Raw genomic sequence first — 25,271 nt, 5'->3', positions numbered from 1 at the left:
TAAACTTTAATTTGTGCGTGTGGTGTGGCAAGACTAGAACAGGTGCAATGAAACCCAAACATCTTAATGAATAAATGTCTCAAAATAGTGTGTACCTGTGCTGTTCCTACAGCTTCTGGCAAGTGTGTAAGTACAGGTTCCCATGAAGCTGTAGTACTTCTTGTCAAAGGTGTTGTAGTGTGGATCCCCAGAAACTACACAATCCTGAAAGCCTGAGAGAGGGGAAAAACATCAGGAACATCAGACTGAAACACAGATGAAGCCACTGTAGAACAATTACCTAATAACAGTGCAGTTCACTGCTGCTTTGGACTTGTACTGGCATTAAAATAGATGCAAGGAATATATCCTTTCCTGACTAGACAAAAATTTTCTGCAACTCTGTGATTTTGTATTATAAAGAAATGCATGTAACACGTGTTGTTATAGACAAACTGTACAGAAGAGAGCAAAAGAAACATAACAGCAGCACACACATAAATATTTCACTGTTATTGAAAGTAAAAGACACCTGTGGTTTGTGCTTCTCTATCTTCCATTACTCAATCTAATTATGTATATTAGAGCAGGGATAGAAAATGCTAGTTTGAGAACTTTGACAAAGTCTACAGCATCACATCAAACACAGTTGCAAAACTTTTCAGGTTGGCAGTCCAACCCATGAGATCTGGAAACCTACTTAGAATATAATGGCTACAGCTTTGCTGTGTTTTTTTAGGTGTGAACATTACAAACATACTCGTAGGATAGCAGCCCAGCTCTCCATCCTGAAGTTTACATTCATGCATTGGGGGGCATTCAGAGGCTTCACAGGTAATTCCAGCTGCACCACACCAACATTTTCGCTTGCAGTCTTCCTCAAAAAACTCCTCTCCAGGCTGACAAACAGACAACAAAATTGACAATTAAGCATAGCAGGCACAGATGATTCTTTGTAGATCATTTTATGCATGTATGTATGAAAATGTTGTTTTAGAGAGGACATAAAGAGACTGCAAGTGACCTGACTTGAAATACAAAGGACCAAATGATTCACTGCCGGCCTATCAGACCCACTTCACCATACCTCATAATACTGGCCGTTCGTGTGGTTGCAGCCACACATGTTCTCCTTAACGCACTTGCCAGCACTCAGGACATAGCTGGGATCACACACACAGGACTCAGAGCAGGGACCAGAGCAGGAGGGGGGTTTTCCAAAGCATGTTTCCTGACAAGGATCTGCACAAGGTTCGTAGTGGCTGTTTGGGGGACAGCTCAGTGCTAAGCAGACCACAAGAGGTTGAAGTTAGTGATAGGAAACAAAAGTATGTGCTGGTTAAAATATAAAATGACAGCTTTTCACAAGAAAAGAGATACGTCTTTGGCACTTCCAGCTGTGTTGTCTTCCGTGGAACTAGATTGTTTGAGTTTGGTGGTAACCCAGTCTCCTGCAGCCTCTTGGTATATGTTGTCTGCCCAACTAGGTATGCTAAAGCAGCACTCCCTCAGTTAACTTTAGTGAGTAGGAAGCCCGTATGAAGTACTCTTCCACAAGTCAAAACTGACCAAAAACTCTCTTGTGTTATTATCTCCCAACTACTCAGCCAAGCTGATTTTTACCTAATGATATACCTAAAGATATTTTACTACTAAATTAAATCATTTGTCCTTCCAATACTCACGGCAGAAGGTTTCATTCCTCCATGGTCCAAGGTTGACCCCACGATCTTGGCATTCATTGACATAGGCTTCAATGGCTTCACACAAAATGGGCTTGGCACCATCCAGCTCACACAAGTCAAAGACACAGTCCCTGAAGTAATTCTGAGAACAAACAATCACTTTGTTACAATGCTTTATATTGTGTGACCATCTAAAACCACATATTCAAATTATTCCACTATTACGAATATCACATTTTCACCCTGAATGCACACACACATAGACAAATACAACAAGCTCAGAATAAGGACTGGTTCCACATTTGTTTATTATATGTGCACTATCCTCTACATGAACATACATTGGGGTTGACTTTGGGATGGCACACAGCAAAAGGTCCATTTTTGTCCAGCAGAATGCCACAATATCCAGAGCTTTCATACAGTTCCTGTTCTTCTTCATTGCACTCAGGGATGGTAGTGTTGGGTTTCTCATTACATCTGTCAAGACAGACCATCATCTTAAGAACATTTGTCTTTTGTCAATGGTAAATGTTTCTTTACACTTGCATCTCTGCAATACTCACTCTGGATTCATGTTCCAACTGTGTCCAAAGTCATTGGCATTTTCAGCTAAGCTTCCATCTGGTTTGCGGAAGTCATCTTTGGTATCTCCATCATAGTTGCCACACAGGCCACACAGCTTGTTATGATAGCTGCAGATTGCAGAAAATGATTGTGTTAGAGTCTTATGCAAGAAAGACTAACAAGTCAGCCAGAACTACAACGTGTTTTAATTCCAGCCAAGTTTCTTTTCAGCAGTAGACTAAACCCCACACATTAGTAAGACTAAAAGATCAGACATGTACATTTGATGCGTTTGATAGCATCAGCATAGAATTAACTAGTCAGGAAATTAGAAGTTTTGTGTGATTTTATCTTGAAATTTTGAGGGAGCTGTTTGTGTTGCCCCTGCTAAATTGTTTAAATAAAATATCCTAGCTGTGTCATTAATCTCTGCCTTCATCACCTTACTACTCCTTACAGATAAAGGATTCATGTTCAGTATATGAATATGTGTTATAGTTTTAGTTGTATCAGTATGGATGTAGATTTCTGGACTGGTGAACTTGTGATTAAAACACCACTTTATAAGGAAACCATGAATTTGGTCTTCACTCACTCTTCGATTACTTTGATGTCCATGAAGGCGTTTCCATCATAGCGAACCGTCACACCAAAGTTCATGGAGACAGTGTAGTGTTTTCCTGACTTGAACACAGAAATACCAGGGGCCGGGGACAGTGGCAGATTGACATTGGTCCCATTAACCTGTATGGGGAAATAGGCGCAGTACATCAAATCTGGTCAATTATTAGCCAACATTTTCATTTTCGAATTACCCATGTCACAACATTACTAACCGTAACTAAAAAGAAACGTTCCCTCATCATGCCAATGATGGCTGAGCAACAGATTATGACATAAAAAAAAAAGAAGAACAACATAATAATTGATTATTTTCAACTTGATTCCACTCTAACCCATTTCAATAACAATTGGCACATGGGCACATTTATAGCTGTGTTACATTAACGCAACAAAATCACAACCGGTCCTTGAATTGTTTGTTTGGGTCTGGGTGTAGTTGGCCCAGGAGTTCTTGGTTTGGGTGTAGTTGTTTTTGGTGATGTGGTATGGAAGCCTTTCTGGATCTTATTATATGTTTGTTTTCTTTACATCAACTCCACCGTTGCCAGTCCCAAACCGGTGGACGCTGTCAAAAGCCTTCTAGTTCAAAGTTGTTTGGTGAAGTTGGTTCAGGACCAGCTGGCCTTTGACCCGCATGCTCCTGCAGAGCAGCATAAGAGGGCCACGGCCGCATACTAAGACCTTGTCGGACAGGTCAAATGCAGCTGCCGGTGTGACAAGTGAGAGTGGATCGAAACCAAAGGCATGGAAGCCCAAGAAGCAGCCGAACGATACCTGAACCTTATGTCGCATTGTACGAGATCTAACTGGGGCTCGCGGTGGCTGCTGCGTCCAAATCCAAGAGAAAAATGGACGAGTCCCGCTCACCCTAGCTGAGCAAGACCAACGTTGAGTCAAACACACGCCGAAGTCAAGAAAGCGATCCGATTCCTCAAGAGTGGAAAGGCTGCTGGCCTGGACGAGATCCTCCCTGAAATGCTCAATTACAGTCATCATCATCAAACTTCGGAAGGAAGGTGATTTGGGCGACTGTAACAACTGGCAGGGCATCACATTGCTGTTGGTACCCGGGAAAGTGTTTTTCCTCATTCTTTTGAGTTTGCTACGATGTGCAGTGGGCGAACGACTGGGAGAAGAGCAGACTGGCTTTCGGAGTGGCCAGTCCTGAGTCAACCAAATATTCACCCTCCGCATGATCATTGAACAAACATCGTAATACCAAAAGAAGATTTCTATTAATTTCATCGACTTTGAGACGGCTTTTGACAGCGTCCACCGGCTGACTCTAAGGGCTATCTAACTTCAATATGAAGTCCCCCAGCAAGTTTGTAGATGCCTTTTGTGGTCTCTACTCCAACTCCTGCTGCTGCGTCCGGAGAGACGATTTCTCAATGGATTTCTTCAAGATTAATACTGGCATCAGACAAGGATGCGACTTCAGAGTAGGGAAGGCGGCCGAAGTCTTCCGATGTTTCCAGTTCTACTCAATTTAATTCAATTTTATTTATATAGTGCCAAATCACAACAACAGTCACCTCAAGGTGCTTTATATTTGAAGGTAGACCCTATAATAATGCATACAGAGAACAAACCCAACAATCATATGACCCCCCTATGAGCAAGCACTTTGGCGACAAAGGCGACTTTTAACAGGAAGAAACCTGCGGCAGAACCAGGCTCAGGGAGGGGCGGCCATCTGCTGCGACTGGTTGGGGTGAGAGAAGGACCTATCTCTAACCTATTTGGAACTCGACGTCCCTGAATGTTAGGATCAAGATCAGACTATTGAACTATTGTCATTCCGATGGCACTGGTAGCTAGCGAAACCTGGCTAGCGAAACCAGGTAGCTAGCGAAACCTGGCTAGCTACCAGTGCTAGCCAGGTTTCGCTAGCTAGCACTGGTAGCTAGCGAAACCAGTGCCAGTTGAGTGATCAACAAATGTGATCACTCAACTCCTGAACATGTGCAAAGTGGTAAGTGTAAGTGCAAGTTTCTTTCCATGGTCAATTGCAGTGGTTTTCAGAAGTGTTCCTGAGCATGTGCAGTGATTTGTACCACAGAATGATGTTTGTTTGTAATGCAGTAGTGCCTGATAACGTGATAGCGTGATTTGTTTTCCTTCCTTCTCTTATTTCTTACCTGCACAGTGCCACCTTTGAGAATGGAGATCTTTATCATCTGTGCGTATACATGTACGGCATTCACATAGGAGATGGTCGGCCTGTTATACCGGTTTTCATTGTCAGTATGGACCTCAAAGTAGGGCACAGTTGTGTCATTGCATGGACTAGACATCAGATAGCTGCAGTTGCCCATGAAGTCATATTTGCGTTTGTCAAAGCTGGTGTAGTGTGGATCGCCAGATGCAACGCACGTGGATGTACCTAAAGAAAATAACAAGAGATAAATGGTATATTGGCATTTTGATACGAATGTAATGTATTGATGTAATCAAGAATTTAAGGCAGATTTTTCCGTGAAGGTTCTCAGCCATCCAGGTCATCGTAGTCTAAGAACCTTGGAAAGAAAAGTGTCTGGACTTTTCTTTAAGACATTTCACCTCTTCAGCTTCTTCAGTTCTAAGAGCAACTGGTGGACAGTCACAGACTTTTAAGCCCTATTGGGAGTGTCCCTAAGAGGATGCCAATGTCCACATTTTGGACAGAGAAGACAGATGGTTTGAAAGAGGAATAAAATAAGCCATTTGTCCACTGTGAATGACCATCTTTCAACAGAGGGACAGGTTTACGACACCGACTGTCTGCCATCTATAATGCAGTTTTGAGATCCTTCCCAGACGCCTTAACACCCATTCACATACTGGGTCATTTCACCTCAGTAAGTCACATGATAGGTTGAGGCTAGGTCTCACAATGGATTCACCCGAAACCTGTGCTGATTGTGACCCACACCTGTTTTCTAACCGTGGCTCATGTGATAATGGAGAGGAACATTAGGGGGTCCACGGCCCCCTTAGGTCCACTCCCAATTAGGGATGGGTTCTGACATAAACGGTATGACATAAACACTTGACCCCTGTTTCAATTCAGGGGGTCAGTGTTGACATTGTGGAGGACTATAAATACCTTGGAGTACACATTGACAATAAACTGGACTGGGCTGCAAACACCACAGCACTTTACAGGAAGGGCCAGAGTCGTCTCTATTTTTTGAGGCGACTGAGGTCCTTCAACATCTGCCAGAAAATGCTGAGGATTTTCTATGAGTCTGTTGTGGCCAGTGCGATCCTCTATGCTGTTGCATGCTGGGGGAGCAGGCTGAGGGTCGCAGATGCCAACAGACTTAATAAACTAATCCGTAAGGCCAGCAATGTTGTGGGGATGGAGCTGGACTCCCTCAAGGTGGTGTCGGAGAGGCGGATGCTGTCCAAGATAAAGACAATGTTGGATAACACCTCCCACCCACTCCATGACATGCTGGTCAGTCACAGGAGCACGTTCAGTGAGAGACTGAGATTACCAAAAAGCACCACTGAACGACACAGGAAATCTTTCCTGCCTGTGGCTCCCTGTACAACGCATCCACTTAACACACTGTTTGCTGCTACAACTACACATGTTTCTTTTCCAACTATTTATTTATGAGTGACTTATGTATGTATGTATGTATATATATGTATATATTGTACTATTCTTAGTTAGTGTATTGTCTGTCTTGTCTTAATGTTGGTTTAAAATGGAGCACTGTAACAAAAAATAATTTCCCCCAGGGATCAATAAAGTATTCTGATTCTGATTCTGATTCTGATAACCAGACCGAAAAGCAGCGCACATTTCGGTGCTTTATTTCGGTGCTTTTTTTTCCTGAGCTGTGATACACTTTAGATTCTAGCCAATCATTTTACGTTTCCGAGGATGCCCAAGGCGAAGCGGTCAAAAGTCTGGCTGTACTTCACAGCAAAAGATGCAAACTCAGCAGCCTGCAACAAGTGCTTTGAGGTGATACTGTGCAAAGGAGGTAACACCTTGAATCTGATGAAACACTTGGCGATGCATAGCGTTTTTTTAAAAGCTGAGAAATGCACTGTATTTGATAGCTTGCTGCAAGACCTCGCACCAAGCACATTTACTGCGGATGTGGTGCCTGTTATTGACCCGGAGTTAGCAACATCCCCGAAGAGGAGAGTCCTGGCCCTAGCCCTGCCAGTGTAGCAAAAATGATGATGGTGGCGGCAGCAGCCATTCTTCTCTGGGTGAGTAGCTTACTGTTGTTCGTATGTAATTCACGTTGAGTAGGCTAACCACATTATTAAATTAATGCACATAAGGTGAACTAGCAAACACTGTCGGTGTTACATGCGGCCGTCTTCTTGTTTGATGGCAGATACTCCCTTCATGTTGTATCAACAGAAAAGGCTAACTTGGTTATCATTTTGCAGAAAAAAAGAGACTGCAAAAAATAAAAACATGAGAGGTTTTTGGACAAAGATTTTGTTCTCCATTCTTTAAGCACTGGTTCGAGCACCGTTTAAGCACCGGCACCGTTTCAGAAGTACTGGTTTGGCACCGGTATCGGATAAAACCTAAATGATACCCATCCCTAATCAGGACGCTACAACACAGAGCGAACACCATCCCCACAGACACAGCGGCCAGGGAGGCAGAAGAACATCACATCAAGAAGGCCCTGAGTAAATGTGATTATCCCAGCTGGACTTTTGTCAAAGCTGGTAAGGCGCCAAAAGAAAGCTCCAGCCGATCCAGGAGAGAAGGACAACGGCTGCCTATGTTAGGATGCCTGGGTCGTTGACCCAAGGTTTTGAGTTTATTATATTATTTATCATTTCTAGTCTTTGTTTTCTTTGTTAGAGTTCTGTCTTATGGTTTATGTCTCTGTGTAAACCTTAGTTGCTGTCTCCCCTGCCTGCTATATCCCCGTGTCCAGTCAGTGTCTGTGTCTGCCCTGGTTCCACGTCTCTGTTCCCTCTGTAGTGCTTGCCTATGAGTCTGTGTCTGTAAGTTCAGTCTGTGTTATGTTTCCTGTGTTACTTTGAAAGTCCATGTAAATGCATCTGGTTGTGCTTCCTTTGTCTCGTTAGGCCTGGTTTTCCTCAGCTGTGTTTCCCTCCTATTACCCATTCCCTGATTCCTCCCTCCGTGTATTTAAGCCCTGTGTTTCTCTGTGTCCGCGTTGCGATCTACCCTTATCTAGCTGCGTTTTCTATCTGTGTAAGTGTATTTTGTATTCCTAGTTTTGTTACCCTTTTCAGTTTACGTTCCGCCTCTGAGTGTCTGCACATTGCGTCCTCCTACTACCACCTAAAGAAAAGCCACCTAAAGAAAGCTCCAGGAGAGAAGGACAACCGCTGACTATATAGTGACCTATAGCTATCCCGTACATGTCAGGAGTATGTCAGGAGTATCGAAGCAGTTGAGATGCATTTTTTCTAAACACCGGGTCTCTGTGGCTTTTAAACCCCAAAACACGCTGCGCCAAAAATGGGTCCACCCCAAGGATCGGGTCCCCCGACACAAACAGAGTAACATAGTGTACGCTGTTAAGTGCCAGTAGGATTGTCAGGATTTATACATCAGGGAAACCAAACAACCTCTGGCTACAACACAGAAGAGCCACCTCGTCAGGCCAGGACTCTGCAGTCTATTTACACCTACAGGCCAGTGACACTCTTTCAATGATGAGGATGTAACATCCTGGACAGGGAGGAACGTGAAAATTTACGTGAAAAGGGAAAGACCATCTCTGAATCGAGGAGGGGGCCTAAGGGTACATCTGTCACCATCTTACAATGCTGTGATTGCAGCCATTCCCCAACTCTCTGTGAATGGGACTCATGGTTATTGATCAGTGGTTGTTGATCAATGGTCATGAGAATTTGCATAATTAAGATCAAGGAACTAACTGTGAAGGTTCTCAGTCATCCAGGTCATCGTAGTCTAAGGAGCTTGGAAAGAAAAGCGTCTGGACTTCTTTAAGTTGCTTACAGACATTTCACCTCTCATCTGAGAAGCTTCTTTCAGACCCAGCAACACACTCAGACCAAAACTGGTTCATCCTAAAGACAAAACTCCTAAACACAAACTTAACAATGTGGTGTATGCTGTACAGTGTAGCGAGGAATGCCCAGACCTCTACATTGGAGAGACCAAACAGCCACTTCACAAACGTATGGCACAACATAGAAAAGCCACCTCCACAGGACAAGACTCGGCTGTCCAACTGCGTCTAAAGGACAAAGGACACTCTTTCGAGGATGCCAATGTTCACATTTTGGACAGAGAAGACAGATGGTTTGAAAGAGGAATAAAATAAGCCATTTGTCCACTGTGAGCGACCATCTTTGAACAGAAGCGGTGGTTTACGACACCAACTGTCTGCCATCTATAATCCAGTTTTGTTTTTCCTTCCCAGACGCCTCAACGCCCACTCACATCCTGGGCCATCTGACATGCGATTATTTAGAGGATCATTAGGGGTCCTTTGGCCCTCTCAGTGGGGTTACTCCCACAGGGTTTAAATCTGGGACTCTCCACCATTTGACGCTATAACTGAAGAAGCTTCTCAGATGAGAGGTGAAATGTCTTCAAGCAACTTAAAGAAGTCCAGATGCTTTTTCTTTCCAGGCTCCAGCCCATTGTTCCTTCTGCGGGCTGGTTTCAGTCATTATGCAAATGTACTGTTTATGAGATTGGAGAAACCTGCAGTCAGCTGAGACTGAAGAAGTCACTTGGATGAGTGACAAAACATTTCTCCCACAAAAACGCTACGTCCAGATGAACAGAATCAACCTCTGGAGTATTATATCAACAATCTTTGAACAGTGGAGTGGTAGTTGTGGACGTGACTACTTTAAAATATTTTTCTCTTTAGATGTGACTAGACCATCCATTGCATATTCATCTATTAAAATTACACATTTTAAGATGCATGTTGTAGTTTCAAGACAAATTTTTTGTTGCCAAACATTATTACCTTTAGGATAACAGCCTGCTACACCATTAACTTCCCGACACTCTTCAGTGGGGTCACAGGAGTTATCAACACATTCCAAAGTGTAGTTCCCTGCACAGCGACACAGCTTTGAGCAGCCATCTCCAAATACGATCTCACCAGGCTGAAAAGAATTAACACAATCAAAACTAAGAAAGCGTGGTGTATAATTACATATTATTCAATTCATTCCATTTTTAGTTATTTAACAACAGTAGTCGCCTCTAGATTTATTTTATTTCTCACAACAGTCAGAAGGAAAAACTCCCTTTTGACAGGAAGAAATCCCTGCCAAACCAGGCACAGTGAGGAGTAGCCATCCGCTGTGACTGGTTGGAGTTGAGAAAAAGAGAAATAAAGGCAAATAAGAAAAAAGACACACTATGGAACACAGCCAGATAAGTAATGATGAGATGAAAAGTGTTTTATAAATAAACACAAAAAGTGAAAAGAGTTAAGCAAAGAAGAGACATTCAGTCTATCATACGAACGCCTTAGTAGCCTTGACCTATTGCAGTATAGCTAACTATTTTAGGGTCACCTGCTTCTACCCTAAGTATGAGCTTTATCAAAAAATTGTAAGCATAATCCTAAAAGCAGAGAGGGCGTCTGTTTTGCAAATCTAAACTGAGGGCTGGTTTCACAGAAGAGGGACCTGAAATACAACTTATGCTTGCTATTTTGTTACTACAGTCGACCCCCGATTGTGGTTAGGGACCACAATCACTCTGGGAATACTTAAGAACGCCCTCTAAAAACGCTTATAACTGCCTGTTTTAATAGTTCAAACATGAAATCACCCTGATGAAAATAACTAATGAATATTTTAGATATGCTTTATCAAAAAATCCACAAATAGGCAAATTTTCTGCCAATAATTTAGAGTTACATTCCACAGAAAAATCAACAAATACTGAATAGGCAGAGGTTGACTGTATATCTGTGTTTACTGACCGGGAATTTATGTAGTATATGTAAATAGGACATCTGACCTCATAATAGTTATTCTCATCGTCTAAACAGCCACAACTCTCCAGTGGTATGCAACGCCGTCCCTTAAAAACAAAGCCTGGTTTGCAGAAGCAGCCACTGATACAGGAGCCGGAGCAATTGGTGGAGGGTTCCATACAGGTGGGTATACAAGCTGGACCGCACTCTATATACTCTGCGTTAGGAGGACAGGGGTCTGGATAGAAAGAATAAGATGGAAAATAAAAAGGAGCATGAATGAAAGAACTTCTGGACTTCTGGAATGAAGTATTAATGGAAATATCTGATAAAACAAGTCTTACTTGGTGGTTTAGATGTAGTTTGTTCAGGAGTTGGTGGTTTGGGTGTTGTTGTTTTAGGTGTAGTTTGTTCAGGAGTTGGTGGTTTGGGTGTTGTTGTTTTAGGTGTAGTTGGAGCAGCAGTTGGTGGTTTGGGTGTAACAGGCTGACCTATAAATGAAACAGATATAGTTTCTCATGTAAACACCGACACAACTGATCCATATTTCTGAAGGTTCTGAATGTGCAAGAAGGCAAATTAAACGTCTTGGGTTGATTTCTCACCTGTGCAGGTCATGATACAAACAGCATCGATAGCAATATCTGTCTGAGGCGTTTCTCCATAGGTACCCACAATTGCAAACTGAAATGCATATAAATGTGCATATGATGTGAAGCCTGTGCACACACAGGAATACACACATAAAGAGACTTGTGGTGTTCTACTATTTACCTTAATAGCATTATTTCCCAGAAAGCGGACGTTTGCCGGCTTCCAGCCTTGTCCCTGGTTCCCCGTTACAGTGAAGAGAGCAGGTCCGAGGGTTTCATCTGGTAAAGAGAAAAACAATTCAAAAAATGATTTTCCTCTTTTCTAGCTTTTGGTCAAACATTCTTCTATTATGATAGTGCACCCTTTTTTTCTTTTACCTGTGGTGATCGTGTGGACACTGATCTGCATAGTAGTACTAGTGCCATACAGGTAGTAATGGAAGGTAAGCTCGAGACATGCAGAGGAGGAGGGAGTTGTTATAGGACTTGTGATCTGAGCACTGACTCCAGGTATAGCCTCGAGAGAATCCAACAACAGATAGGATCCAACTACATGTGTAAGGGTTAAAAGCATAATAATAACAATGCAAATAATATTACTACTACTAGTAGTAATAATTGTAAATTATTAGTAGAATTGTTATTATATTTCTGATTTATTGTCAGTACCACAATAGTGTCAGTTAGTGCTTAATCAGGCCAGAAAGCAGCGTTCTATGTTTTGCAAATATTGCAAGAGGAAAATAGAGCCAGTCTTGGTAAAACATTCACTTCCATTTAGACCTCACAAAGAAAAATCACTTACAACCAGGTTTTGAAAAGTCATCATCAGGTCCAGTGCCTTCAGTTTCAGTTCCTCCTGTCCACTGACTGAAGCCAAACATATTGGGATCCTCAGTTTGAGTTGTCCATCCACAGAGGTCACCGGAAGTGTCAAAATCACAGCCAAAAATACAAGCTGTGAACAAAACATTTATATATCAGCTCAAAATGTGATTGTGTGTGTGTGTGTGTGTGTGTGTGTGTGTGTGTGTGTGTGTGTGTGTGTGTGTGTCTGTGTCTTTATGTGCATGTGTGTGAACTCACAGGGACATGCTCCTTCAGTGATGACGATGTTGTCCAAAGCTGAATCACAAGAAGAAGATAAGCCTCTCTGAGCCTCAAAGACGATCTGTAGACATGCAAAGAAAATATCACACAAAAAAAGCTAGAGATTTATATACATAATATACACAGTAACTTAAAGAAAGAGTTTTTCTTCAATAAAGCCTTGATTTCCATCTAAGCGGTAGGAGCAGAAACAAACTGGGGGGGTGTAAAAGACTTAAGGGTTTATTTTCTTTTATTCCAGATACCCAAGTAATCCAATTCAATTCAATTCAGTTTATTTATACAGCGCCAAATCACAACAACAGTCGCCTCAAGGCGCTTTTATATTGTAAGGCTACAATAATACATTCAGAGAAAAACCCAACAATCATATGACCCCTATGAGCAAGCACTTTTGGTGACAGTGGGAAGGAAAAACTCCCTTTTAACCTCCGGCAGAACCAGGCTCAGGGAGGGGCGGGGCCATCTGCACCATTTGCTAGTAATTTTAATTAATTTATAATAAATAACAATCATATTTTAACAGTAATTTTTAAAGCTATAGTCAGTTTATCTAAACATCATTTTCTGATCAAAATGACAATTGCTCTGATGCTTTTAGAGATGGAAGGAAACATTTGCAAGTGAGATTAGTTGCCCAATAAAAGTCTGGCGGGCAAGTGAACAAAAAGTTTTCATGTCAGCTCAACCTCAACATAAACAGTACAAGTGTCAGTGATGAATAACTTTGTGTGCTTCATCAGTTTTTCAGCACATTGATGTTTGGGCCCTGAAAATATTTTTACAGCTAACTTTTAGGAAGCAGAAAATCATGTCTACACGTGACAAAGTGGACGAGTTGGCCAAACAATAAAATGTGAAAGATGATAAGAATCATTCCACTCCTCCAGAAATAGACACACAGAGGAAGCCGCCGCTGTGTGTCATTCCAGCAGCATTCTGCCGTTACACTTTAATGTACTCATAAGGATGTGTTTCAAAAATAAAGAAACTGAGACAGTAAAAACTGGTTACAGGACATGTCTTTGACATGTGGTAGTGGCTGGACTCTTAAATATTTGAAGCTTTTTCATTTAGTCATGAAAACAAAACGTTTTTAAGGATTTGGCCTCTTATGAACAAGAGAAGAAAGAGGTGAGAGATGAGAAGTGTGACAGACAGAAGAGGCACCAAAGGATTCTTAGAAAAGGTGAAGAAGTATCAGACTAATGAGACACAAAGGTATCATAGTTCAGACCATAAAGCTACGACCTTAGTCCTGCATGTAAGTACTTTGATTTCATGTTGTTAAATACTGCGATGTAACCGACACACATACATGACCAGAAGTGTCTGCTAGAACACACTGTGTGTGTTATATATTGATTTTACATAATAACCTGCAAACAATCTTTAATTATTGAGTTTCCTGACTCGTTTCAAATTCCTCCTCCTGAGCTTTCACTTCACCAAAAGTGAAGCGTATAACAGACAGTGTGGTTCTGAACAGCACTGGGTAAGCTGTTACATGATAAGCACTGTGCAAAAAATGTAAGAAACAGCACAGCTGTTACTTTAACCCTTTAAAGCCTGAATCATGAAATCATTGCCAGAAAATTGTAATTCTTTGAAAATAGTGTTTATTTAACCTCCTTTTGTTTAAGTTTTTAAAAAATAAATCACATTTCAATTTCTGTATATGACATTTAATTTGTATTTGCTTATCTGTTTTTTTTAATTGCTAAAAAAGGTATTGTGCAATTTATTTAGGTTTTTCAGGGGGAAAATTCACACTGATGATGTGGAAGTGCCAAAAACTGTATGTATCAAATATGATACACTAGACGTTAAGCAACTCCTTCAGAATACTGTTGAGGGTGTGACAGTCCGAAACTTTATGAACATGTTTTAAAGAGCAGAGCGTTATCATGGGCCTCAGCACATATCTGTCTGTTCTTGTCTCGTTCAGCATTTTGAATGGTTGTTTTACAGCTGTTGTTGCAATTACAAAGACATAAAAGCAGCTGTAAAATAATCTTTACGTGTGTTGACTATTATTACCTTCGACTATCTGTTTTGTAATGCTAAATATTGCTTATTGCGTGTATTCATTTGGCATGTAGAAAAATTGTTCTCAATTATCAGCGACAAAATGAAACTTTAAATTAGTTCCTTAATAAAATTAGAGGATAATAATACAGAAGGATTTCTATATTTGCAAAGCTGTTTAAAGCAGCTTCCTTCACCTTATTAATGTCACTTACTAATGTCTGATGAGAGTTTAGTGTCTGAATGACTTCACTTCATAGCTAAAGTCCCAAGCTCCTGTTGCTACTGTTGATGCTGTTTAAAGTTGTTAAAGTGATCTGGTAACACTCACGGTAATGCTCTGGCTGCTCGCTTTCGATACGGTAACAGAGCCGGTCAACCAGTTTGGACTCTGGATTCCAGTCCTCTTCCACACCTCTGCCTCACTACTGGGTAATTTTGCCAGAATTCTCAAATTATTGGCATTGTCAATCCCGTACATGTAGTAGTTGAACTGAACACAGATCTCAGAGGCTGATGAGGTGATGGGGGGGCTCAGCAAGCGAGCGTTCTGTCCATTAGACACATTGTCCCCCTCGTGATAGATGTAGTATCCCTCTGCAGAAAGAAGGACACAGACGAAACATGTTTATTTGTTTACACCCTCGAACTCTTAATTAATCCCATTCAGTACAATCACGACAATAGTACGGAATAAACGTGTTTTTAATAAAGCATGCAAACCTCCATCAGGGTAGTCTCCACTGGGACCAGTGCCATTTGTGGGAGTTGGACCTCTGTGCCGGGTCCAGTCACTGCTGTCTGTGCTATCCTGGATGAAATCGCAGAATGGGCCACTGTCTTGGTTAAAGTCGCATGAAGTCACCACTACGGCTGTAGAAACACATTACAGACGGAACACAAGGCCAAACATGTTCATGAAGAATTCTCTATGATAGAGTAGTTCAAGTGTTTAAATGCAAACAAGCATCTGTTTATTAGTGTCAGGTTTCAAGCTATGCCTAATCGTTACTGACAGTTAACATCCCAGTAACAGACATTAAACTGATTCGACAATGAGAGACAACTGTTTATTTTTCTGTACGTTTAGGCCGGACATTATTATCATTACTTAAGATAAGGAGCTGTAAAGAGTTAAGGTTCAAATCCAACACAGGGACTGTGTTGGATACAGCGTTGCAGTAATGTCACATCTCTGTGATAGTATGTTACCCATAAGTGCACTTTATATGTCTTGAACATGTCGTAGATGATAAAAAAAACCAACATACCATCTTCTGTCTGCTCATTCTGCGCACTGCAAACAAGAGAAAGATGCAGGTTAGAGTCTGGTTAAAACTGCGCAGGACATTGAAAAGAAGAAAAAAGACTCTCCAAGGAACACATTGATGGTGGAAGACAGGCCAAAGTGCATAAAGTAAATGTGCTTCAAACAGAATTCTCTGTGTCTCTGTTATTCATGTGGTGGCTTACATCATTAGAGTTAATTAATTAAGTGCAACTACTGCGATACAATTCGCCAAATTACAAAAAACACATGAGCACATGAACATGGATGGGCCGTGACAGTCATTTGTGAAGTAGGAAACTCGTCGTTTTGTCCATTTAAGAAGCACTTTACTCATTCCATATTCCAAAGAAGGCCTAGTTATCCAAAGAAACTGAAAGTCAAGTTAAAGGTAGAAATAAATAACTAAATAAATTCCCAATTCTTAACAAAAAAAGGTCTAATAATGACATATATTTGTGATTTAAGCCTTACATTTTTATACATAAGAGTCATAGTGGCATAGTGCTTTTCCAGGCTTACTGATCACTTAAAGCAATTATTAAAGAAGGCAGCTATTGAGAACAACCAGAAAAGAAACGACGCGTTCCTGCTCGATAAAGTCATAACTTATTAGAAGGATCCAGCTATATGAATAATTAGCAACTTAACTGATTATATAGTTGTTATGCATTAAGAACTCACCTGTACTGTAACTGTCCTGCTCTGGAATCACACATCCACAATAAGAAAATTAAAAACTTTAATATTTCCATGGCTAACTTTGAGATACCAGTGCAAGAAGACAGAGACACAGAGTACAGGACTTTTTATAGGCTGGGGATGAGTCAGGGGCATGCTGGGTGGAAACCAGGATGGATAAATTGAGTAGGTGGTGTGGATGCTGAACTGCTGTATATTGTGTATCAAAATGAGTAAATGAGTAACTGTGAATGATAGGGAGAGGGTGTGGTCCCGTTAGGCGTGACTGGATACGTGTGTGCATGTGTGCCTTTTGACCTCAGGAGTTCACGAGCAGGGTGGGGATGTTCCTCAAACATCATATTATAAAAAAGAACTTAAGAAATTATCAAGCTTATTGTGTAATAAACATGAAACTTTGATCAGAGGGACACACCTTTTTAGCTTGTAATGTATATTGACAGTGATTCTAGGAAGGCCACTTGCGTTCACATATTTGTTCTTCTTTACCACCAACTTACGGATGGACCGTTAACACGATGTGGACCGACTACTGCATGGACTCTCAACCAGTAAGCTTCAAGGAATCATGTTGTGAGGACAGCTCATACTGCAGCAAATACGAAACCTCACATCAGCATTTCCTATTCCTTTTCTTTATCTGATATACCTACATTTTATATCTGTGCATCAGCATGAACAGTACACACTACTTCTACATTCAGGTATCTTAGAAATGTTTCACACCAGAAAAACTAGAACGACCCTGTCTCAGAGTGACACTGAAAAACTAGTTCATGCATGTATTATCATCATATCTTAAAGAACTCTTAAAGAACCAAAAAGAGCACTTCTCTCTCAGATTTCAGAATTACTTGTTGCTCCTCAGGTATTTAAAAGTAGATAAGGAAGCAAAACCTTCAGTTTTCAGACGCCTTCTGTGAAACAAGCTCCCAGCTTTTCTTCTTTGGCGGACACACTTTTTCTCCTCTCCCTTATCTTCCCTGCTTACATTCTCTCACAGTCTGTTCTCTAAAACCTAAAAGAGGAATTATGGATTGCAATTGACACCCCTTTCTCAACGAGAAGTTTGGGCTGGGGTGAGCCTGAGTGCTACCTATTCGGAACCATGGTAACAGGGTTCTGGCTGATCGGAGCTGGCTTGGCCCTGACTTATCGAAGAATTAAGGAAGCGGAACCGGCTGTTCAAACCCCCACAAGGCTGCCCGCTGGGATTGAAACGATGGGAGAGGCGTGAGTTTCTCAAAATGGGCTCATTGAGCGCAGCACGGATAAGATCTTGGAGAGGCTACGGCTGCTGTGAATACTCAGAATAAGACCTCTGACTGCAGACTGGATACATCTCGGAAGGGCTCGCTCGGAATAACATCTCTGGGCGCAAAATTGGATGACATCTCGGGGAGGCACACTGCCGTGAGTTCTCAGAAATCGGCTCCTTGAGCACAAGAAATGACAACATCACAGAACGCAAGTATGGCGAAGCTCGCGGCTCTCCAACGGGAGATTGAGAGACCAGTGTTGGACTGTAGAACTGCTTTGAAATTCATATGAGCTGTTCGCACTAAAGTAAAAAATACCATCACTTATGCGGATACCCTCTCGGCGCCAGCTGCAAGACCGGAGCTGAACATCAACACCCTGATAACGACTGTGTTGAGTCTGTTCCTTCCCATTCCATGCAAGGCCACCTGGGTTGGCTGGAAGACTGTTTACTTAGCCTGGCAGGGCGAAGGACACTGTCTCAGCTGAACTATGGACACGCACACACATAGATATACTGATACTGATAAGCCCTCACTGACGCATCACCCTCCCTACCCCGGATCCAACGCCACCTCCAACGCTTACCTCCCCTCTGATGTGGACATCGGGTCAGTTGGAGGCGCAGTCGAAGATTGCAGCGGCCCCAGATCAGATGTACACACTGGAACTCTTTCCCATGTTGCTGTCTGTGTTTATTGTGCTATGGTGTGTTGATACCTGTGCATTCCTCTATTATCCTTCAGTGTTACACATTTCAATGTTTTTTTCCTCGCTACCTAGCCTGACCCGTCTCCCCAATGTGATGTTTGTGTATTGTATGTATGGTCGGCAAGGTCTGTCATCTCGGTTGTGGGTAAAAGACCTGCAACTGACAAATAAAGGCTCTCATCTCATCATCATCTCATCTCAGTTCAGATTTGAAGACAGACACTCTTTCTGCTTTCACAATTAAGCTCATTAAGTTTTTGCAAAGGTTTATAGGTAGCGGTGGTGGCCCTTCACTTTAAAAGCTCTAGAAAAACAGTCCTTTGGCATGATTGCATAAATAAGTCTCGAAGTTCTGCTGGTTTTAGTTATGGAAAATTGAATCCCATGCTCCACTTAAAATTATTAAGAGTGGACACAACATTAGATGACAACCTAAATGACATTTCTGATATGAAGAATCATCTAATCATCTTTTTTGAGAATTTGTGTGGTATCATATCAGAGATCTGAGAGTAGGGAAAAACCAAAGAGAAATTTGTAATAAAACACGTATAAAATAAAATATGATGGCCACACCCAGAAACAATCAACTTAGCAATGACTTTATCTCAACAATTCAGAATACTAGCTCTCATATTTCATGTCAATGACAAGAATTGGACAGAAGAGATTAAACAATAAAGATACAGGACGATGCACAAAATGATACAGGAGCTTGAATGTCATCGTAGATGCAGCTGATTCTCTCTCATATTACTGCACTATGTTAATGTCCAGAACATTATCTTTATCTTTTCTTATATCTTGGTCCCCGGACTACTTCCTTGTTTCCTTAGTTCTAAACCCATAAGAACCCAAGGTGATACAGGTGTCACTGTCCTTTTACACACGGAAGAAAGTTCCTGTTAAAGTTTCAACAGGGACTCTCTCATCGTTTTCCTGACAGTGAAAATGGGTTTGGGCTTTTATGACCCACATAGACAAAACATTTTCCTGATATTTCTTGAATAAATTATGAAATAAGATAAATTAAATGAGGCAAATAGCAAACATGCTCAGCAGCAACATTATAATAATAATTCCGAATTAGGTATAAAATGTTAAAATTGAGGTAACATCCTTGTTTTAAACTGATTCAGCTCTGACTTGAGTTTCCTGCTGGTTTGATGAATGCAGAGCTATCACACTATGCCCTAAAAAGTGTTACATAAGTTTTCTACCTTGCAGTGAATCTTACAAGTAAAGCATTGCATCCATTGTACTGGACAGCATATAAACCTAATTTAATAATAGCTCTGTACGTCGTTTTCAAATGAGATCTTTTTAAAATCAACGGACAAGCTTCTATGTTTACTTGTGAACGCATCATATAGAAAAATAACCTTTAAACACAGATGATCTGTGGATGGTGGCTTAGCTTGAATCATTAAAATATAAAATCATCAACATGAATCAGCTATGGGTGTGCATGAAAGTTCTAGTCCAATAAAGATACTGAGACGTGAGTGAAGTCCTTCAAAGTAAGGACCTTTGTGTTGGTTGCCATTGTGACCATAGTGTGTTTCTCAGGGGTGTGGTTTAAAATCACACACTGCAACCTGGAGTTAAGTTTTTTTTACACCAAGTAAGAACCAAGTGTTTCACATGAGATCTGGGTGCTGTGGTAGTGAGTCGCCTGAATGCAGAAATATTCTGTTCTAAAGTAGCTGTGCCCTTTCTGTGGAGCGTGATCTATATGCTTCTTTGGTTAGGTGGTTATTCTAAATAAGCTGTAAGTGTAGATGTGACAATGAATAATTGCCTGTCGGTCTTAAACAAGTGACAAGTTTTAGATACTATACTGCTCAAAAGATTAAAGCAACACTTTGTAATGACAGTATGGCATCAAGTCAGTTCAAGTTCTGGGTTCTTGGTCTGGTCAGTGAAGTAGCAGACAGGGTTGTTAATCAGTTTCAGCTGCTTATGTGTAAATGAAATTAACAACACATACAGTAGGGTAGCAACAATGAAACACTTTTCCTTTGACATGTGGATGGAGTGCAAAGTGCTCTATATGAGGCCTTTAAGATAAGATGGGGCTATTCAAGACCTCGTGTGTGAGAAGAACGATTTTAAATTTGGTTCTGGATTTAACAGGAAGCCAACAAAGGGAAGCCAATACAGGAGAAATCTGCTCTCTCTTTCTAGTCCCTGTCGGGACTCTTGCTGCAGCATTTTGGATTAACTGAAGGCTTTTCAGGGAGTTTTTAGTACAGCCTGTTACAGTTTCCCCCAATTGTTTACACACAATTACTTGTACTTCAGACACAATGACTACAACATGTAACTGATCCACCAACCCCCAGAACCAATCCTGCTAAACTACAAGCACAAGTCCTGCTTTACACTCAAATTGCAGTTTTAAAAAACTTTTTTCAAAACACTACACAGAATTTTTTTTAAATCTGTGGTTTGAAGGACATATTCTAGTCAATAACAACTCCTCGATTCCTCTCAATGTTACTGGAAGACAAGTATCTGGTTTCATACCACATTTCTGAGATATAAGATAAGATAAAGTTAAGCTTTCACATTTTTAAGGCACATCTACGGCAGAGTACAATAACCTCAGTTTTAACTCAATTTGGAAGGAGAAAATCCTTCTTCTTCTGTCAGTTTGAGCCAGCCCACCGTCTGGTGACATCATCCAGTTAGTAAGGTGGGCAGTTTTAGTGTCGGACGAGCGGTGTTAGTCCGGTGGGGATGCACTGATTCCTGTGGGATGTGATGTGTGCGTGAATGATAAAAAATCACACACACACCCGTGTGATTACAGCCACAGGAACTGAGCTTTGAGAATAAAGTGCCTCAAACCAAACCTCAAGCTCCTTCTTCTATACTCTGGGACAACTTGGCCTTAAGTGGTGTTCTGGCCAACACACCGGGGTGACCATAGTGCTAAAGAGTGAATCAGTGCCACAACCGTGTCTATTCCTGACATCTCCATTATAAGTGATACTGCCTCAATCAGAAACATAACTAGTGAGGGTGGGCACATCTTTTTTTTTTCTTTTCCAGAATTCTGAGATTAAAGTCAGAATTCTGAGATTAATGTGTGATACTAAAGTCTTCTGACATTTTTCTCAGAATTCTGGAAAAGGAAAAACAAAACACATGCCCACTTTTTTCCCACTTATTCGACTTATACGACTTACTCACTTATCAAAACAATACCCACCATGTAGTGGCTTAGCTGCGATGGCCGAGTGGTTAAGGCGTTGGACTTGAAATCCAATGGGATCTTCCCGCGCAGGTTCGAACCCTGCTCGCAGCGTGTGCTTTCCTTTCACTACTTTTCTTCATAGAAAAATGTAAATTTACTGACTCTATTCTTGGAATCTAAAGATGGTTATCTATGAAATAAAAATATTACGCTATCTAAAACGAAAAAAGACTATGAGCCCATTTGAGTCATTGATTAAATGTCAGTCCGATAGTCTATGTTATACGGATATTAAAAGTACTTCACAATTATTCCAACAATTGGCAGTAAATTATGTGTTTCCATAAAAAGGCACCGCTGGGATTCGAACCCAGGATCTCCTGTTTACTAGACAGGCGCTTTAACCAACTAAGCCACGGCGCCACCTACTACGCAGCCGTGCTATTTTTGCGTTAAAGATGTAGACTTAAAACGAAACTTTGTGAAGACCGGCCGGACCCAAACATGTGTCAATCCTTAACATAGCGCTGAGTCAAGACGAACTCTAGTAAACATGAGGAGGACTTATGATAAAGACGTATTCAAACTGAGCCAGGGATGTACGGAGATGGGGCGCTAACCTGGTCACCGACTTCTGGAGAGAGCTAACTAGAACTTGAATTCGCTGAAGATCGGCTTTAAATGAGTTTTCAACCTTTAGTTAGGATACATGGAAGAAAATGGATGGAAGGGCTATACACGCCTGATATGAAAAGAAAATATTTATTTAAAAGTTGTCTATATTAGTCACAATATCATAATGAAATGTATTACAAGTTAATATAAACTTAATATATTGTTATTTAGTAGCATCGGGGAGAAACAGCAAGTAATCAAGTGGGGCACTGCAGGCAGCCATGCGAGAGCTGCACCCCGATGCGGTCGAGCCCTGCTGAGCACCTTCTAAGCCCACTAGGTGGCAATGGAGGATAACAATTGACCAAAATGTCACACTGATGCATATCGTGTGTGGAACTGCAAAGTAAATTTTCATTACAGTTTTTTCTGATTGCTTAAGCACATTTTTTGTAACTATTGGCTAATTTTGCAAAACTCTTCACACAAATAAGAAAACCTGTCACCCAATAATCAAAACATTGTAGTTCTCTTGCAAAAGCGAACACAGCTAGATTAACTCTTCACACCTTCGTAAAAATGGTGTTTCCGTATCAAACAGTACACACAAGCCATCATCTACTAAGCACACAATGCGCCAACTGCACACTGATGGTATGAATATAAAACACATCTGGCCTTTGCTTTCTCTGTGCACAAGGTAGGCTATGTCAGTTTGAGCTCATACTTCTGTCATAGATCCATAAGCATAGAGGGATCCAAACTTCAAGTACTGGTGTTTATTCAAACACATCAAAACAAACACAAGTGTTCATTTCCAAGTATAGGATTATTTGCAATCGCCATAATGACTATATGGGTTACTTGGTCTGCAGTGAACATGCTTCCTCTGCCCCCAGCATCTGGTCATCTAGCAATTCTGTAAAGTAACAATTTCAGTATTTTTACATCAATGGTATTGGTGTGTTTCTCATTGGCATACGGCAGTGCTACAAATCTTTGTGCAAAGTGACTGTACTCACCGATTCTCATTTCAAGATGTCCTTATGGTACTTGCTACAGTGTAGCGGCTCAGTTTAGGCTGGACCCGTTGGCCAGCTTCCCTCAGGGTCATTCCACGGTTGATTACATGGTCCACTATTGTAGCTCTGATGTCATCAGCAATTCTATTTCTTACTCTTCCTACCCTTCCTCTCCCCCCTCCTCGTCTTCCTCTTGCTCCTCCTTGTCCTTGTCGTCCTCTTCATCCTACTTCTTCACCTCCACGTCCTCTTCCTCGGCCTCCTCTACTTCTCACTCTTTCTGCTCCCTCCATTGTACTCCGCACACACAGCTTACCTGTATTATAGTGCTTAGGCTGATTGAAAAGTGAACTGATTATCTAAAAAAGTTTTCACATGTGAAAGTGTGCCAGACAGTTGGCAAATTAGTGTTAATGATAGCCATACATGTGTATACTTTTGCTAGGAGTGTGTTGGAAATTTGGTAATTGAGTGTTGTGCAGTGAATTGTGCCTACAGTTTTGCAAAGTGTGTGTTACAAAATTGCAAACTGAGTGCAAAGCAGTTTTTGTGCTTTTAGTTTTGCAAACTCAGTGAGTGGTTTTGCTATAAGTCTGAATAGTTTTAGAGATTGTGCTACAGGAATCACAGTTAGGGTTTAAGCATTCAGAAAAAACTGTAAGATTGATAATTATACCTATTTGCATATTTTCTTTTCCCACTAGGTGGCACTCTAACTACTGCTGACAAATAGCATATCAATCTGTTCGGGGTGGGACTGTCACCATGCCTGTCAAGCTTGATAGAGGCTAGTCAATGAGCTACAGCATTTCATGCTTCATGGTGAATGATCGAAACTCGGCATGCTGTCATGACCACGCCGTTTCACGAAACCCCAAAAGCTTCTCAGTTTAGCATAATCAAGGTCTTTAGATTCAATATTCAAAGCGTTTATTGTCATATGTACAAGAAGAAAAAGCATTTATCTTTGCTGCCACACACAAATGCCGGATAGGTTAAGGGTTGACAGAAAGAAAACAAAATTCAAAGGAGCCATGAGCTTAATATGCAAGATGACCTGATGTGCAAAAATCACTGTTAAGATTCGTGCTCTAATAACAGCTACAGAAGTGGAAAGCTGCACATTAGAGGAGTATGCTAAGATTCATGAGTTTTTGAGCTTTCCAAGCCCCTCTAAAGCTACTTCCTGCTCCCTGGTAACTCGGCATGCCTTTCAGTGAAATCTCACAATTTTCACAATGAAGCGTCTGATATGTACCCACACTAGATTTCAGGTGGATGGGATCAACATGTGAGGAGCAGTGCATTAAAAATTCAAACGTGACATTTCCAGTTGCCACTAGGTGGCACTTTAACTTTTGCTAACAACGGCCATATCAGTGTTATCGCGTTGATTAGACAAGGACAAGATTAGACAAGGTCTCTTTGAGTACAGCAATTTTGTGCTTGATGGTAAAACATGTCGCCAGTGTCACACCCTTTGACAAAGACTGCTGGTTTACTTGTGGCTCAAAGGGTATTTAAAAGTTGAATGGAAGTTCTATTAGGAAATTTAACAAAACCTGGAAATCATTTCTTTTACTGGTTGTCACCATTACTGTACTTCCTGAGACTGAAGTGAACTGAGTGAGGCTACGTTATAAAGCTTTTGTTTTGTTCTCTTTTGGGGGTTTTTTCCTTTCGTTTTGTTGTTGGTGGGTTTTTTCTTTTTTTGTTATGCTTGTTATGTGTATGGGTCTTGAGGTATTTTTTATGTGCAGAGACTGGATCTCTGCGGTGTCTTGTCTAGGGTGGACCTGGAAGGGGGAGAATTTGGGAGGGTGTAATGGACATACAATTGTTCTGAAATCAAAATCGACTTTGCTGTTGCTGACTTTGTATGTCATGGTTGAAATCAATAAAACAAAGTTGGAAAAGTTGAATGGAAGGCAGAGCCTTCAGCTTCCAGGGCTCCTGAGGAACAAAA

General features: G+C 41.2%; 1 protein-coding gene and 2 non-coding genes across 3 annotated transcripts in view; 1 reads left to right on the top strand and 2 right to left on the bottom strand.

Annotated features, from left to right (window-relative positions):
* zanl (zonadhesin, like) overlaps nt 1-15,721 on the bottom strand; it is a 127,494-nt gene extending 111,773 nt beyond the window's left edge. The window contains 18 exon segments of the mRNA XM_085349915.1: nt 96-212; nt 740-878; nt 1,067-1,263; nt 1,665-1,806; nt 2,006-2,144; nt 2,231-2,359; nt 2,827-2,975; nt 4,997-5,241; nt 9,809-9,950; nt 10,819-11,012; nt 11,110-11,458; nt 11,549-11,646; nt 11,746-11,916; nt 12,173-12,325; nt 12,454-12,538; nt 14,837-15,102; nt 15,229-15,378; nt 15,718-15,721. Coding sequence (XP_085206041.1) covers nt 96-212; nt 740-878; nt 1,067-1,263; nt 1,665-1,806; nt 2,006-2,144; nt 2,231-2,359; nt 2,827-2,975; nt 4,997-5,241; nt 9,809-9,950; nt 10,819-11,012; nt 11,110-11,458; nt 11,549-11,646; nt 11,746-11,916; nt 12,173-12,325; nt 12,454-12,538; nt 14,837-15,102; nt 15,229-15,378; nt 15,718-15,721 — 2,869 coding nt within the window.
* A 5,976-nt stretch (nt 15,722-21,697) lies between these two features.
* Nucleotides 21,698-21,779, top strand: trnas-uga (transfer RNA serine (anticodon UGA)). Its single transcript has one exon. It is a non-coding gene; the product is annotated as a tRNA-Ser (tRNA).
* Nucleotides 21,780-22,017: 238 nt separating this feature from the next.
* trnat-agu (transfer RNA threonine (anticodon AGU)) lies at nt 22,018-22,091 on the bottom strand. Its single transcript has one exon. It is a non-coding gene; the product is annotated as a tRNA-Thr (tRNA).
* Nucleotides 22,092-25,271: the final 3,180 nt, after the last annotated feature.

Source organism: Diplotaxodon limnothrissa, linkage group LG3, assembly GCF_057381915.1.
Source record: "Diplotaxodon limnothrissa isolate DT_005_m linkage group LG3, D_limnothrissa_male_GT1.1, whole genome shotgun sequence".
Lineage (NCBI taxonomy): Eukaryota > Metazoa > Chordata > Actinopteri > Cichliformes > Cichlidae > Diplotaxodon > Diplotaxodon limnothrissa.
Note: the sequence above shows the minus strand (reverse complement) of the source record. Positions and strands in the feature narration are given on the sequence as shown.